Below are 15612 nucleotides of genomic sequence, written 5' to 3' on the forward strand. Positions count from 1 at the left end.
GAACGGGATTAGTTAGAAGTGGGGAGAGGAACAAAGATGGCGGAGTAGAAGGACGTGCTCTCACTCCCTCTTGCGAGAACACCAGAATCACAGCTAGCTGCTGGACAGTCATCGACAGGAAGACACTGGAACTCACCAAAAAAGACACCCCACATCCAAAGACAAAGGAGAAGCCACAATGAGACGGTAGGAGGGGCACAATCAGAGTAAAATCAAATCCCATAACTGGTGGGTGGGTGACTCACAGACTGGCGAACACTTATACCACAGAAGTCCACCCACTGGAGTGAAGGTTCTGAGCCCCACGTCAGGCTTCCCAACCTGGGGGTCTGGCAACAGGGGGAGGAATTCCTAGAGAATCAGACTTTGAAGGTTAGTGGGATTTGATTGCAGGACTTCGACAGGACTGGGGGAAACAGAGACCCCACTCTTGGAGGGCGCACACAAAATAGTGTGCGCATCGGGACCCAGGGGAAGGAGCAGTGACCCCGGGAAAGACTGAACCAGACCTACCTGCTAGTGTTGGAAGGTCTCCTGCAGAGGCGGGGGGTGGCTCTGTTTCACCATGGGGACAAGGACACTGGCAGCAGAAGTTCTGGAAGTACTCCTTGGCATGAGCCCTCCCAGAGTCTGTCATTAGCCCCACCAAAGAGCCCAGGTAGGCTCCAGTGTTGGGTTGCCTCAGGCAAAACAACCAACAGGGAGGGAACCCAGCCCCACCCATCAACAGTCAAGTGTATTAAAGTTTTACTGAGCTCTGAGCACCACAGCAACAGTCAGCTCTACCCACCAACAGAGCCTCCCATCAAGCCTCTTAGATAGCCTCAACCACCAGAGGGCAGACAGCAGAAGCAAGAAAATACAATCCTGAAGCCTGTGGAACAAAAACCACATTCACAGAAAGATAGACAAGATAAAAAGGCAGAGGGCTATATACCAGATGAAGGAACAAGATAAAACCCCAGAAAAACAACTAAATGAAGTGGAGATAGGCAACCTTCCAGAAAAACAATTCAGAATAATGATAGTGAAGATGATCCAGGACCTTGGAATAAGAATGGAGGCAAAGATCGAGAAGATGCAAGGAATGTTTAACAAAGACCTAGAAGAATGAAAGAACAAACAAACAGAGATGAACAATACAATAGCTGAAATGAAAACCACACTAGAAGGAAATAAATAGCAGAATAACTGAGGCAGAAGAATGGATAAGTGACCTGGAAGACAGAATGGTGGAATTCACTGCTGTGGAACAGACTAAAGAAAAAAAGAATGAAAAGAAATGAAGACAGCCTAAGAGACCTCTGGGACAACATTAAACGCTACAACATTCGCATTATAGGGGTCCCAGAAGGAGAAGAGAGAGAGAAAGGGCCAAAGAAAATATTGGAAGAGATTATAGTCGAAAACTTCCCTAACATGGGAAAGGAAATAGCCACCCAAGTCCAGGAAGCGCAGAGTCCCATACAGGATAAACCCAAGGAGAAACACGCCGAGACACATAATCAAAGTGGCAAAAATTAAAGACAAAGAAAAATTATTGAAAGCAGCAAGGGAAAAATGACAAATAACATACAAGGGAACTCCCATAAGGTTAACAGCTGATTTCTCAGCAGAAACTCTACAAGCCAGAAGGGAGTGGCATGATATACTTAAAGTGATGAAAGGGAAGAACCTACAACCAAGATTACTCTACAAGGCAAGGATCTCATTCAGATTCGATGGAGAAATCAAAAGCTTTACAGACAAGCAAAAGCTAAGAGAATTCAGCACCACCAAACCAGCTCTACAACAAATGCTAAAGGAACTTCTCTAAGTGGGAAACACAAGAGAAGAAAAGGACCTACAAAAACAAACCCAAAACAATTAAGAAAATGGTCATAGGGACATACATATCAATAATTACCTTAAACGTGAATGGATTAAATGCTCCAACCAAAAGACACAGGCTTGCTGAATGGATATAAAAACAAGACCCATATACATGCTGTCTACAAGAGACCCACTTCAGACCTAGAGACACATACAGATTGAAAGTGAGGGGATGGAAAAAGATATTACATGCAAATGGAAATCAAAAGAAAGTGTTGGAGTTGCTATACTCATATCAGATAAAATAGACTTTAAAATAAAGAATGTTACAAGAGACAAGGAAGGACACTACATAATGATCAAGGGATCAATCCAAAAAGAAGATATAACAATTATAAATATATATGCACCCAACATAGGAGCACCTCAATACATAAGGCAACTGCTAACAGCTATAAAAGAGGAAATCGACAGTAACACAATAATAGTGGGGGACTTTAACACCTCACTTACACCAATGGACAGATCATCCAAATTGAAAATAAATAAGGAAACAGAAGCTTTAAATGACACAATAGACCAGATAGATTTAATTGATATTTATAGGATATTCCATCCAAAAACAGCAGATTACACTTTCTTCTCAAATGCGCATGGAACATTCTCTAGGATAGATCACATCTTGGGTCACAAATCAAGCCTCAGTAAATTTAAGAAAATTGAAATCATATCAAGCATCTTTTCTGACCACAACGCTATGAGATTAGAAATGAACTACAGGGGGAAAAAAAACGTAAAAAACACAAACACATGGAGGCTAAACAATACGTTACTAAATAACCAAGAGATCACTGAAGAAATCAAAGAGGAAATCAAAAAATACCTAGAGACAAATGACAATAAAAACACGACGATCCAAAACCTATGGGATGCAGCAAAAGCAGTTCTAAGAGGGAATTTTATAGCTATACAAGCCTACCTCAAGAAACAAAACAAATCTCAAATAAACAATCTAACCTTACACCTAAAGGAACTAGAGAAAGAAGAACAAACAAAACCCAAAGTTAGCAGAAGGAAAGAAATCATAAAGATCAGAGCAGAAATAAATGAAATAGAAACAAAGAAAACAATAGCAAAGATCAATAAAACTAAAGGCTGGCTCTTTGAGACGATAAACAAAATTGATAAACCATTAGCCAGACTCATCAAGAAAAAGAGGGAGAGGACTCAAGTCAATAAAATTAGAAATGAAAATGGAGAAGTTACAACAGACACTGCAGAAATACAAAGCATCCTAAGAGACTACTACAAGCAACTCTATGCCAACAAAATGGACAACCTGGAAGAAATGGACAAATTCTTAGAAAGGTGTAACCTTCCAAGACTGAACCAGGAAGAAATAGAAAATGTGAGCAGACCAATCACAAGTAATGAAATTGAAACTGTGACTAAAAATCTTCCAACAAAAAAAAGTCCAGGACCAGACGGCTTCACAGGTGAATTCTATCAAACATTTAGAGAAGAGCTAACACCCATCCTTCTCAAACTCTTCCAAAAAATTGCAGAGGAAGGAACACTCCCAAACTCATTCTATGAGGCCACCATCACCCTGATACCAAAACCAAAGATACTACAAAAAAAGAACATTACAGACCAATATCACTGATGAACATAGATGCAAAAATTCTCAACAAAATACTAGCAAACAGAATCCAACAACACATTAAACGTATCATACACCACGATCAAGTGGGATTTATCCCAGGGATGCAAGGATTCTTCAATATACACAAATCAATCAATGTGATACACCATATTAAAAAATTGAAGAATAAAAACGATATGATCATCTCAGTAGATGCAGAAAAAGCTTTTGACAAAATTCAACACCCATTTATGATAAAAACTCTCCAGAAAGTGGGCATAGAGGGAACCTACCTCAACATAATAAAGGGCATATACAACAAACCCACAGCAAACATCATTCTCAATGGTGAAAAACTGGAAGCATTTCCTCTAAGATCAGGAACGAGACAAGGATGTCCACTCTCACCACTATTATTCAACATAGTTTTGGAAGTCCTAGCCACGGCAATCAGAGAAGAAAAAGAAATAAAAGGAATACAAATTGGAAAAGAAGAAGTAAAACTGTCACTGTTTGCAGATGACATGATACTATACATAGAGAATCCTAAAAATGCCACCAGAAAACTACTAGAGCTAATCAATGAATTTGGTAAAGTTGCAGGATACAAAATTAATGCACAGAAATCTCTTGCATTCCTATACACTAATGATGAAAAATCTGAAAGAGAAATTATGGAAACACTCCCATTTACCATTGCAACAAAAAGAATAAACTACCTAGGAATAAACCTACCTAGGGAAACAAAAGACCTGTATGCAGAAAACTATAAGACACTGATGAAAGAAATTAAAGATGATACCAACAGATGGAGAGATATACCATGTTCTTGGATTGGAAGAATCAATATTGTGAAAATGACTATACTACCAAAAGCAATCTACAGATTCAATGCAATCCCTATCAAATTACCAATGGCATTTTTTACAGAACTAGAACAAATCATCTTAAAATTTGTATGGAGACACAAAAGACCCTGAATAGCCAAAGCAGCCTTGAGGGAAAAAAACGGAGCTGGAGGAATCAGACTCCCTGACTTCAGACTATACTACAAAGCTACAGTAATCAAAACAATATGGTAGTGGCACAAAAACAGAAACATAGATCAGTGGAACAAGATAGAAAGCCCAGAGATAAACCCACACACCTATGGTCAACTAATCTATGACAAAGGAGGCAAAGATATACAATGGAGAAAAGACAGTCTCTTCAATAAGTGGTGCTGGGAAAACTGGACAGCTACATGTAAAAGAATGAAATTAGAACACTTCCTAACACCATACACAAAAGTAAACTCAAAATGGGTTCGAGACCTAAATGTAAGACCAGACACTATAAAACTCTTAGAGGAAAACATAGGAAGAACACTCTTTGACATAAATCACAGCAAGATCTTTTTTGATCCACCTCCTAGAGTAATGGAAATAAAAACAAAAATAAACAAATGGGACCTAATGAAACTTCAAAGCTTTTGCACAGCAAAGGAAACCATAAACAAGACGAAAAGACAACCCTCAGAATGGGAGAAAATATTTGCAAACGAATCAACGGACAAAGGATTAATCTCCAAAATATATAAACAGCTCATTCAGCTCAATAGTAAAGAAACAAACAACCCAATCCAAAAATGGGCAGAAGACCTAATTAGACATTCCTCCAAAGAAGACAAACAGATGGCCAAGAAGCACATGAAAAGATGCTCAACATCACTAATTATTAGAGAAATGCAAATCAAAACTACAATGAGGTATCACCTCACACCAGTTAGAATGGGCATCATCAGAAAATCTACAAACAACAAATGCTGGAGAGGGTGTGGAGAAAAGGGAACCCTCTTGCACTGTTGGTGGGAATGTAAATTGATACAGCCACTATGGAGAACAATATGGAGGTTCCTTAAAAAACTAAAAATAGAATTACCATATGACCCAGCAATCCCACTACTGGGCATACACCCAGAGAAAACCGTAATTCAAAAAGACACATGCACCCCAATGTTCACTGCAGCACTATTTACAATAGCCAGGTCATGGAAGCAACCTAAATGCCCATCGATAGACGAATGGATAAAGAAGTTGTGGTACATATATACAATGGAATATTACTCAGCCATAAAAAGGAACAAAATTGAGTCATTTGTTGAGATGTGGATGGATCTAGAGACTGTCATACAGAGTGAAGTAAGTCAGAAAGAGAAAAACAAATATCATATATTAATGCATGTATGTGGAACCTAGAAAAATGGTACAGATGAACCAGTTTGCAGGGCAGAAGTTGAGACACAGATGTAGAGAACAAACGTATGGACACCAAGGGGGGAAAACCGCGGTGGGGTGGGGATGGTGGTGTGCTGAATTGGGCGATTGGGATTGACATATATACACTGATGTGTATAAAATTGATAACTGATTAAAAAAAAAGTGGAAAAAAAAAAAAAAAAGAAGTGGGGACGGGGACCTAGAGGGTAGCTCAGAAGGTGAGACTAGGGCACGGCAATAACCTGCCAGTCAGCGTTTTGTATCTGCACTGAGAACTGGACAGAAGGCTGGCCTTCCCATGAAAGGTAACTTTAGTTTTCTTCCTTGTGACCAAAAAAGCCTGATCAATACCCTCCAATGTCAAACCCCAGCAACTCAGAGAGGCCCCCGGGGTGGGGGAACTTACCTGTTCGGCAGCACTTGGACACAGAGGCACACATCCCACCTGGGCCTTTGTGGGGAGGCACGAGAGTGGACAGCCCTAGCCCTGGCACTGGAAATCCTGGATATTAAGTAGGCACCACCAGCACCAACCACAAACTGGAGGGTTACAATGGTGGCCTGGGTTTTTTGGGTTTTTTAATTTTTTTATTTTATTTATTTATTTTGGCTGCATTGGGTCTTCGTTGCTGCGTGCGGGCTTTCTCTAGTTGTGGCGAGCGGGGGCTACTCTTCGTTGCGGTGCATGGGCTTCTCATTGCGGTGGCTTCTATTGTTGCGGAGCACGGGCTCTAGGCGCACAGGCTTCAGTAGTGTGGCTCACGGGCTTAGTTGCTCTGCGGCATGTGGGCTCTTCCCAGACCAGGGCTCGAACTCGTGTCCCCTGCATTGGCAGGCGGATTCTTAACCAATGTGCCACTAGGGAAGCCCGGTGGCCTGGGTTTGACCAGAGACTAAATAGGGGCCTTTAAACCTCAACACAAACTCCACAAAGGAGTCAAGGGCCTGATCCATGCTCCTCAAACCCTCCTTCCCAGGGGCTCCTGGCTCCTGACTGCACATACCTTCTTTCCATACCTGCTTGTTTTCAGAGAACAGCTCTCAGTGTGTGTGACCACCTGTGCCGGCTCCTTTCACTGATCAGCTAGGCCAAAGGGAAGCTGGAAGAACAAGATTCAGAGTCTCCCCCACCTTTGCTCCCTCAGAAGGAAGGCCAGTGCTGCAGCCTTCCAGCCTGAGGCGTTTTCTTTGAGTGTTGCTTCCTGGTGACTAAGTCTCCTCTCCACACATAGTACCTGTGGGCTTCAAGAAATGCGAGGATGCCCTCTATTGGCCTTCCCTCTGGCCATTCTAGAAAATGAAAGATGGAGGCCTCTGAGGGTGGAGGAGTGTTTGTTTAGCTAAGTTTGGTCAAGGCAGGGGCTCCCAGGCTCCTGAAATTCAGGATTATTTCAGAAGGGTTCCTTTGGGGTGACAGGGTTATATGGAAGTAGCCTAGCTCTCCCTAAGCAAGCCCAAGGATTTCTGGCTCTTTCATGAGTCAGGCAAGAATAGGGGCATGGCAGTCTTCTTGATGCAAGACCCCAAGCCAGGAAAGCAGCACTGGTTTCTGGGTTTTGTCCCTTTTTTTGGTGGGAGGAGTAGGGGATGAAAAATTATTTTATTCATCTCTGAGACTGAGATAAAAATATATCCTTCAATGAGCTGTGGCTGAGATAAGATACAGGAATGAGGCCCAAAGAACACGGGAAAAACCTACAAAGCCAGTAAGTTATCAAGTCCTGTAGCTCCTTCATGGATCCTTCAAAGTTCTTCCAATACACCAACCTCACTAAGTCCTGACCGCCTGCCCACCAGCTGCTCCCGGGCAGTCTGGCCTGCACACCTGAGAAAACACGCACCCCTGGCCCACAGCGCACCCCGGGCAGAGTCAAGCTCCCACTCCTCTGAGCTTCCTTCACCCTCGCTCAGGACGAGTCAGCTGCCGCCTCCTATTCATGACACACTGAACGTGCACTTCTAGACCAGCGGTTCTCAAAGTGTGGTCCCCAGACCAGCAGAAGAGCATCTCTGGGAACTTATCAGAAAGGCAAATTCTCGTGTTTCATCCCAGTCCTACTCAATCAGAAACACAGTGGTGGGGCCCAGCAACCCATTTTTAAAGGTGATTTTGATCCAGACCAGGCACAGGCTCTGCTGGGCCTGAGTTCTAATTCTGTCATTTACGGTGTGTGGACCGAGTTACTCCTTGTATGCCTCGTTTCTGTTGCTGTAAAAACAGAACCAATACCGCCCACCCTCAGCTGGTTTTTGTGCACAGGGCCTTGGGGAAAGAATGAGTTCCAAGGTCCTTCTCTCCTCTCCCTTTCCTGGGAGTCCAAGACTGAACAGCAGGCCTCCTTCTATCCCACAGGCTCAGCAAGCTGTTCCTCCAACACTGCACAGCGTTCTGGGGGCACGGGGCCAAGCCCTACTGCTTTGGAAACCCAAAAAAAGAAGGGCAGGGCCCCTAAAGGCCAACCTGGGCACTGGGGCACGCTGTATCCCCAGCTTGTTCACAGGGTAAGGGTAGGGGTGAGAGGGGGTGGTGGTGTTTGTGTGTATATGCATCAATTTTGTGTTCACAAAAGGTTGAAGGAAGGACAGAAAACTCCCCTCCCTAAAAGCCACAGGAGCAGCTGGCCAGCACGGGCCAGGGCGGTGACTCCTCCATCAGCAGCCACTGAGGTAGGGTCCCAGCACCACACATGCTGATGCCAGGCCCATGACTTCCCTGCCGGAGGCCATCATGTCACAGGGACATACAGGTGCCTGGACCCGTGGTACAGGCCAGCAATGGAGCACAAAGCAGCACATCCAGCAGGCACACGTACAATTAAATAGCATGTTTAATCATCTCACAACAGACTGTAGTGCAGTAGTATAAACTGTAAGTTTCTTTTTAAAAAGCCACTCCCCCAAAGCTCCCATTCCTCAACACCCAGAAACCATGGCTGAGGAACCAGTGACAGGGCCAGAGGGATTCAGGAAGTTTCTGTTCCATGAAGCTGAAAGTCTTTCCAGGTCAAGGTTGCCTTATGAGTAGCCAAGAGCCCTAGGAGGAGTGATGCACACACACTCACTCTAACACACACACACACATACACACACACACACACACACACACATATGCAAGGGACACAGAGAGAAGACACTCGGACAGATGGACACAGAGGAGACCGCCGTGGGACAGTCACACACGTGCACTCTCATGCCGTAACATTCCAGTCTGTTGGTGGCTATCTCCTCTGGGCACAGGGAGTGGTGGCCTGATCCCTGAAGCAGCCGGGGTGGTCAGGAGGAAGAGGGTGGCAGTCTGGGTCCAGCCCGGCTACTCCGACACAACCGCCCAGCAGCCTGAGGGGCCCCTCTGCATTCCTGAAACAGCCAGCCCTCCCCTAGCCCAGCAGCGGTGGTGAGGAGGGGGCACCACCTCTTCTGGGCCCAGCAAGAGGGCGCACTCAGTCCCAAAGACGAGAACAAAGAACATGCCTGCAGGCGGGCTTCTGGAGCCCGGGGCCGGCGGCGCTTGGTGCTGTACCCAGGTGTGGAGGACACAGCCAGGCCTCGCTGTGCAGATGCCCCGGAAGCAGCCACCCTGCCAACAAAGAGCTGGAGAGGAGGCCAGGAGCTGGCAGTGTCCATCCTCGGAACAGAGGAGGGGTTCCAAAAAAGGAGGCCCTGAGGTGAGGACATTTTGTGGGACCTACCAGACGGGTTTAAAGAGGAAACCTCTTCATTCACAGCTTCATTCAGGGGTTCCCGGAGAATGTCTCTGGATTCAAGTACCAGCAGCTCTAGTTGAGGGTATTAGGGTGGAGTGACCAGCAGATGCTGGGAGAACAGCTGCCCTCAGACATGGGAGGTATGAGAACCAGCCTGGCAATGCTCTGCACCCTAGCACTGCCAACCCCTCACCTGAGGAGACAGACCAGGTGGCTACAAGATCTCCTCCCGTGGGCTCCTGGCCTTAAGCGGGGTCTGCCCGTTGGGCACGGAGCCGTTCTGACCATGCAGGAGCTTGCCCTTCTCTCGGTCTGGCCATGTGAAGATGGCGTCGTCACTGTCCAGCTCCGACTCCGAGTGCATCAGGCTGCTGCTCAGCATTGGGCCTTTATGTTTGACACCTGCAAGGGAGTCAAGGAACCCAGCGTCAGGAGCACAAATCTTCTCTTCCTTGAGCCACACCCTGCACCCTCCTCCCAGCCTGAAGAGGAGCCGAGGGGCAGGGACAGTCACGGTCCCCTCTCCTGAAAAGGAGGCTTCCCAAGTCCTCCCAGCCCTGGCTACACGGAACAGTCCATCAGGGAAGCCTCGGAGAGCGACTGATCAGGTTCCAATGGGGATTCTTTATTTTCAGCATCTATTAGCTTTGGTTAGTGCCACCCAACAACATTCTCTTTTCTCTCTTTTAAATGTAGAATGTTTTATCATCTCCCTTTATGCAGAGGGTGGAGTTCTGTGGGGGGCAGGAAATACAAGGAACAAGAACTTTGGCTCTAGAGAATGAGCTTTGTCACTGTACCCTGGCTCAGTATGGATGTAAAGTGCCTGCCAGAGGTGCTGACACTGAGTGAGGACACAATTTCATTCTACGTAGACGTTTACTCTGGCTTCGCTGAGAGGGTACAAGGGGTGGGAGAGCAGGCATGTGGCCCGGAGAGGCCTCTGCTGCAGAGCCTGACTGAAGCAGGGACTGTCCCAAGCCGTCAGCTGGTCAGAACACACAAACGAGGACCCATAAGAAGCACCTGAGGTCAGAAAAGACGCCTCAGATTTTTTTGTTTTTTTAATAAATTTATTTATTTTTTTATATTTATTTTTGGCTGTGCTGGGTCTTCGTTGCTGTGTACGGGCTTTCTCTAGTTGCGGTGAGCAGGGGCTACTCTTCGTTGCGGTGAGTGGGCTTCTCATTGCGGTGGCTTCTCTTGTTGCAGAGCACGGGCTCTAGGCGCGTGGGCTTCAGTAGTTGTGGCTCACGGGCTCAGTAGTTGTGGCGCATGGGCTTAGTTGCTCTGTGGCATGTGGGATCTTCTCGGACCAGGGCTCGAACCCGTGTCCCCTGCATTGGCAGGCGGACTCTTACCCACTGCGCCACCAGGGAAGCCCCAAGATGCCTGAGATTCTATAAGTCACTGTAGTTACCTTCACTACTCATCCTTATGGCTGCAGAGGCCAGACCATACCACGAGGTCTGGTAATAGCTTTAGGGCAGATCCCATCCAATAGCAAGATGGCTGCCCTCTGGCTGGTACAAATACTACTCCAGAGTAAGCAAAAGGTAGGCTGAGACAGCAGAACTAGAAGTGGGAATTGCCAACATCAAGAACCCAGCTTGGCAGTGTTCTGGGCCTGGCATTGCCCACCCCCAGGACCTAACCTACCTCCTTTCTTAAAAAGGGGACCAGGGCTTCCCTGGTGGCGCAGTGGTGAAGAACCCTCCTGCCAATGCAAGGGACACGGGTTTGAGCCCTGGTCTGGGGAGATCCCACATGCTGTGGAGCAACTAAGCCCGTGAGCCACAACTACTGAGCCTGCGCTCTGGAGCCCCCGAGCCACAACTACTGAAGCCCGCGCGCCTAGAGCCCGTGCTCCGCAACGAAGAGTAGCCCTCGCTCACTGCAACCAGAGAAAAGCCTGCACACAGCAATGAAGACCCAACACAGCCCAAAATAAATAAATAAATAAAATAAAAATAAATAAATTAAAAAAAAGAAAAGGTGACCAGTCAGGTGAGCTGTGTTTGAACCCTCATCCTCCAACAATCACTCTCCCTCCCCCTGGTCCCATCCAGATCCCCAATAAACACTGAAAGAAGGTCCTGGAATGATTCTCAGGCATTCTGCCCTTTCCTGGTCAGACATGACTTCAGGCTGTGAATGATGAGGGCATCTAGACTCTGACTGCACCTGTCACTCGGGAACCACAGCCCCACAGACCTTGCCCGTGTGCTGGTCGTCTGTGCAGTGTGCTCTGGGGCCCAGCTTGTCCATCTCAGGGGCACAGTTCTGGGACACAACTCCCACTGATTCTCAGGACGGCAGAGCAGCAGGGCCAGAGAAGAACACCAGCTTCCCAGGCTTTTCCAATGTGGTAGGGGACAGTGGCAACATAAGAAGCGTCAAGACCAGGGGAGCGTCAAGGTTCTCAAAACCTCTGTTTTGCCCCTATAGATGAGATACCCTTTGGGGGCTTTCTCCTCCAGCATCCAAGCACTTGAAGCTTCCCTTGTTCCCTAAAGCCCTTCTGGGCCATAGGTGCGGAGGACAGGAGCCTGAGGGGGGACGTGCTGCTGGCTCCAAAGTACACAGCACTCACCCGGGCCCTCCTACCTCTAGCTCCCGCTCTGCTTGAAGAACTCAGTGGGATTCATCCACTAAGCAATACAAGCTGGGAAGCTGGTTATATCAGTGGGTGCTGAACTCATACATCTCCTCTGACTCAGCCATCCCGTTCCTAGGTCTACACCTAACACAAGTCCATGCACAGGTCCACCAAAGGACATGGGCAAGAACGTTTACAGCAGCACTCCCCATCATAGCCCAAAATGGAAAGAACTCAACTGCCCATCAACAGTATACCTGACAAATAAATATATTCCTACAAAGGAAATTACTCGGCAATGGGAATGAACGAACTATTGCTCTACCTAACAACATGGATGGATGTCCTAAATGTAATGTTGAGGGACAGGCGCCAAGCCCAATGATTCCATTTATATAAACTACTCCAAGATACTAGAAGTAAATTGGGGGGAGGCAGTGACTGGAAAGAAGCACAAACGGGGCGCTTCTGGGGGGCTGATTACATGGGTACATTCACTTATGAAATGTGCTTATGATTTTCTGTACACATTAGACTGAATCACAGAAAACTGCTATTTTTATAGGTCAAAAGTCAATTATCAGTAATCTTATATGGTTCAATCTAATAGACTTCAATAGAAAGTCTTGAAAAAAAGTCAACAGAATAGCAAAACCAAACCAAACCAAAAACCACAACTGCTGAATGTAAACCACGTCTCCTGAGGGTGGGCATCTGTCCCACTCCGCCTGCTGGTCTTCGGTGCCAGTGGCTCCGAGCTCACTCAGGTGGGCCCAAGCCACTTCCAGTTCCTCTTCCTCCCAGCAGCATCCGTTTCAGCTCACTTCCACACACGTCACGCTCCACTAAATTCACTCTTCTTCCAGCTGAACTTCTTCAGTTCCAGACCTTATACAGCTTGGTCCTGAATCCCATTCTCCTCATCCTACTAGTGACTCTGCTCTGGGTTGCACCCACTAATCCACTGCAGAGCCCAGAACAACAGCCGGGACTTCTGGCCTGGTCAGACCCACACCAGATGCAAGGCGACTCTCACCGCCTCCTCGTGTGGACACCGCGCACAGAAGGGCCTGCCGACCCTCATCTAGTCTCATCTTGGTTGCCTGGGAGCAGCTGGCCACCTGCAGCCCTCCCCGCTCCCTCCCTTCCCCCACAAGTCTGCCTTCCCATCCTGCCGTCACCCAGCAGGCATCTTAAGTCCTTTACCCACTACTCCCTCCTTCCTGCGCAGGAACCTCACCTCTATCTTCTGCACCTCTGCCCGCAACGTGCTCCTGAACCCCATCCACCCTGTCCTGAATCTCCACTTACTTGCTCAACTTCGAAAAGGACTTTTAAATATTTAGGGCCTCCATTGTCTCACCACCTACGTACTTCCTAAATAAACTGCACTTTGACTTCTGCCATGTATCACTCACCATCTACTCCAGTTCTTTAGGTGACCAGAAACTTCTCCAGTGTCGTCACTGCCGTCATCAACAATTCTTACCCTTTTCTTCTGCAGCAGCAAACATGCTGACTGCTCCCTGGTGACACCCCTCCTCCCTCACCTCAGCTCCTTAGCCCTGGACTCTTCTTTTGTCCCTCGACACTCTCCACAGAAGGGATGTGATCTACTTTTGCGGAGCCGACTGTCACCAGCATACAGAAGATTCCTATCCAGTCCTGTTCTGCTGAGTTCAATTTAATTCGTCTTCTCTTACCCAAACTGCAACGACTGTCCTAGTTCTGTCGTCAGGGCTATCAGGCCCTGTCCCTCATGTCAGAAGGCAGCCGGGACCTTTCCTGTCCCTGCATCCCACTGATACCAAGCTGTCTGAGCCATCATCATCCCTCCTCGGACCGTCGCAAGAATCTCCTTGCTGGCCTCCACCTGTGATCTCCTCAATGAATGAAATGTTGTCACTAGACTATTTTACTAGGCCAGTATTTTCAAGATGTCACTTCTCATCACCAGCAGAATAAATGCTTAACTCCTTAGGCTGATGTTCAAAACTCCCCATAATTTCATCCTCCAGCCTCATTTCCTCAACCCCATTCATAACTGTTCTAAACCAAATGATCTTCTCTAGTGCTTCTCCTGCAGTCTTCTGCATCTAGGGTAATAAAACCACCCAATCCACAGATGCTCAGAGAAGATGCTTGGGCACCATCCTTTACTTCTCCTTTTCTCTCACCACCCCTTGGAAAACATATCATGAACCTCAGCAAGTCTTCCCCCAAAATGTATCTGGAACCCATCTGCCTCTCTCCATCTCATCATCTCTCCACCATAAGGGCATTCTATCTAATCTCCTCTCACCCACTTTTGCCTCTCCAATTCCTTCACATAGCAGCCACAGTTGTCTTTTTAAAATGTAAATCCAACTGCACCATGCACCTCCTTAAAAAAACTACCCATGGCTCCCCATTGCTCTTAGAAGGAACCCACAGCAAGGTCCCTGCTCACCTGTCCAGCCTTGTGCCACTCACTCCATGCTCACCATGTCTTCTTCAAATGCCCTCTCCTCATTCCAGCAGCTGCGCCTTCACCAGCTTTGCCTGCAATCCTATTTCCCAGAGTCTTCACGTGCCTTACTCTCCTTCTCGTCGTCCCTTGGGTCTCAGCTTAAGTGTTATTCTTTACAAAGACCTTCCATTATCACATTTTGTATATTTGTGAATTTGTTTGTTTAATGTCGGCCTGACATAAACTACACAAGAGCAACGTCTTTCTGTTTAGTTCACTGTAATATAACCAGTATCTGGCATAGGGCCTGGCACACATGTGGGAGAAAGATAAGCACGACTTTGATTGGCAGGTTAAGGGAAGGATGAGAAAGTGCTTTCTGGACAGAAATATGAACCAACAAAATTTGTTTAGAAAAGAGAGGTATCAGCAAGGAGGAGGATCTCAGAAAAGCACAGTGACGTAAGCTCACCAAGGCCATGTCTACCCGACCAAAAGTAAGTCGCGAATTAACTTCAAGGAGTGGAAAAACCTTGCCAGAGCAACATGAACACAACCTTGGCTACCTTGCGGACGGTGCTGTGCAACGTTCTCCCCTCGAGGCCTCATCCTCAGTATCCTGTGCGGCGCTCTGGCTGCACGTCTGTGGTTCGCTAGGCCCCAGCCTCCAGGCACCGCCCCACAGTGTTCCCTAACCAAGCTGCCTGGGTGCTGACAGAGCCCAGACTGCCTATGAGCACTTAGTCTCTTCTCATATGTCTTCTCCCTCGCTACAGTGAAATTCTGAGGGCAGAGCCTATGGTTTAGAACTCTCTATAGTCCCCTTACAGCCTCTCCTAATACGAAGCTTTAAGTATGAGAGACGTTTAATAAATACTTTGTATAAAAACAGTTCTACTTGCAGAGTGTTCAGGAATAGCTCTATATAGAGTCCAGCTCCCATAAAGAGATGAGGCCTGTCCTGTGGCATCCATGATGAATGGGAACCTCACCAATGACCTAGTCCAGACAAGGACGGAGGGCCCTCTACCCACCCTGGCCCTCCGAGCCCCATCACTGAAAGTCGTCTTAGTGCTTGTGCAGCTGGAAATTCTTTGGCAGATGAGCCCAGTGCACCTGGAGCCAGCAGGGGAGCTGCCCTCCAC

The 15612-nt window shown here is 47.0% G+C and overlaps 1 protein-coding gene across 8 annotated transcripts in view; it reads right to left on the reverse strand.

Annotated features, from left to right (window-relative positions):
* Nucleotides 1-8528: 8528 nt before the first annotated feature.
* KIAA0319L (KIAA0319 like) overlaps nucleotides 8529-15612 on the reverse strand; it is a 120445-nt gene continuing 113361 nt past the window's right edge. For 7 of the 8 annotated variants that reach the window (XM_036845573.1, XM_036845588.1, XM_036845532.1 and 4 more), the window contains one exon: nucleotides 8529-9821. In XM_036845573.1, coding sequence (XP_036701468.1) covers nucleotides 9634-9821 — 188 coding nt within the window. In that variant the 3' untranslated portion in view covers nucleotides 8529-9633. The remainder of the gene's footprint in view (nucleotides 9822-15612) is intronic. The other variant, XM_036845582.1, reaches the window with a different exon arrangement.

Source organism: Balaenoptera musculus, chromosome 1 (assembly GCF_009873245.2).
Source record: "Balaenoptera musculus isolate JJ_BM4_2016_0621 chromosome 1, mBalMus1.pri.v3, whole genome shotgun sequence".
Lineage (NCBI taxonomy): Eukaryota > Metazoa > Chordata > Mammalia > Artiodactyla > Balaenopteridae > Balaenoptera > Balaenoptera musculus.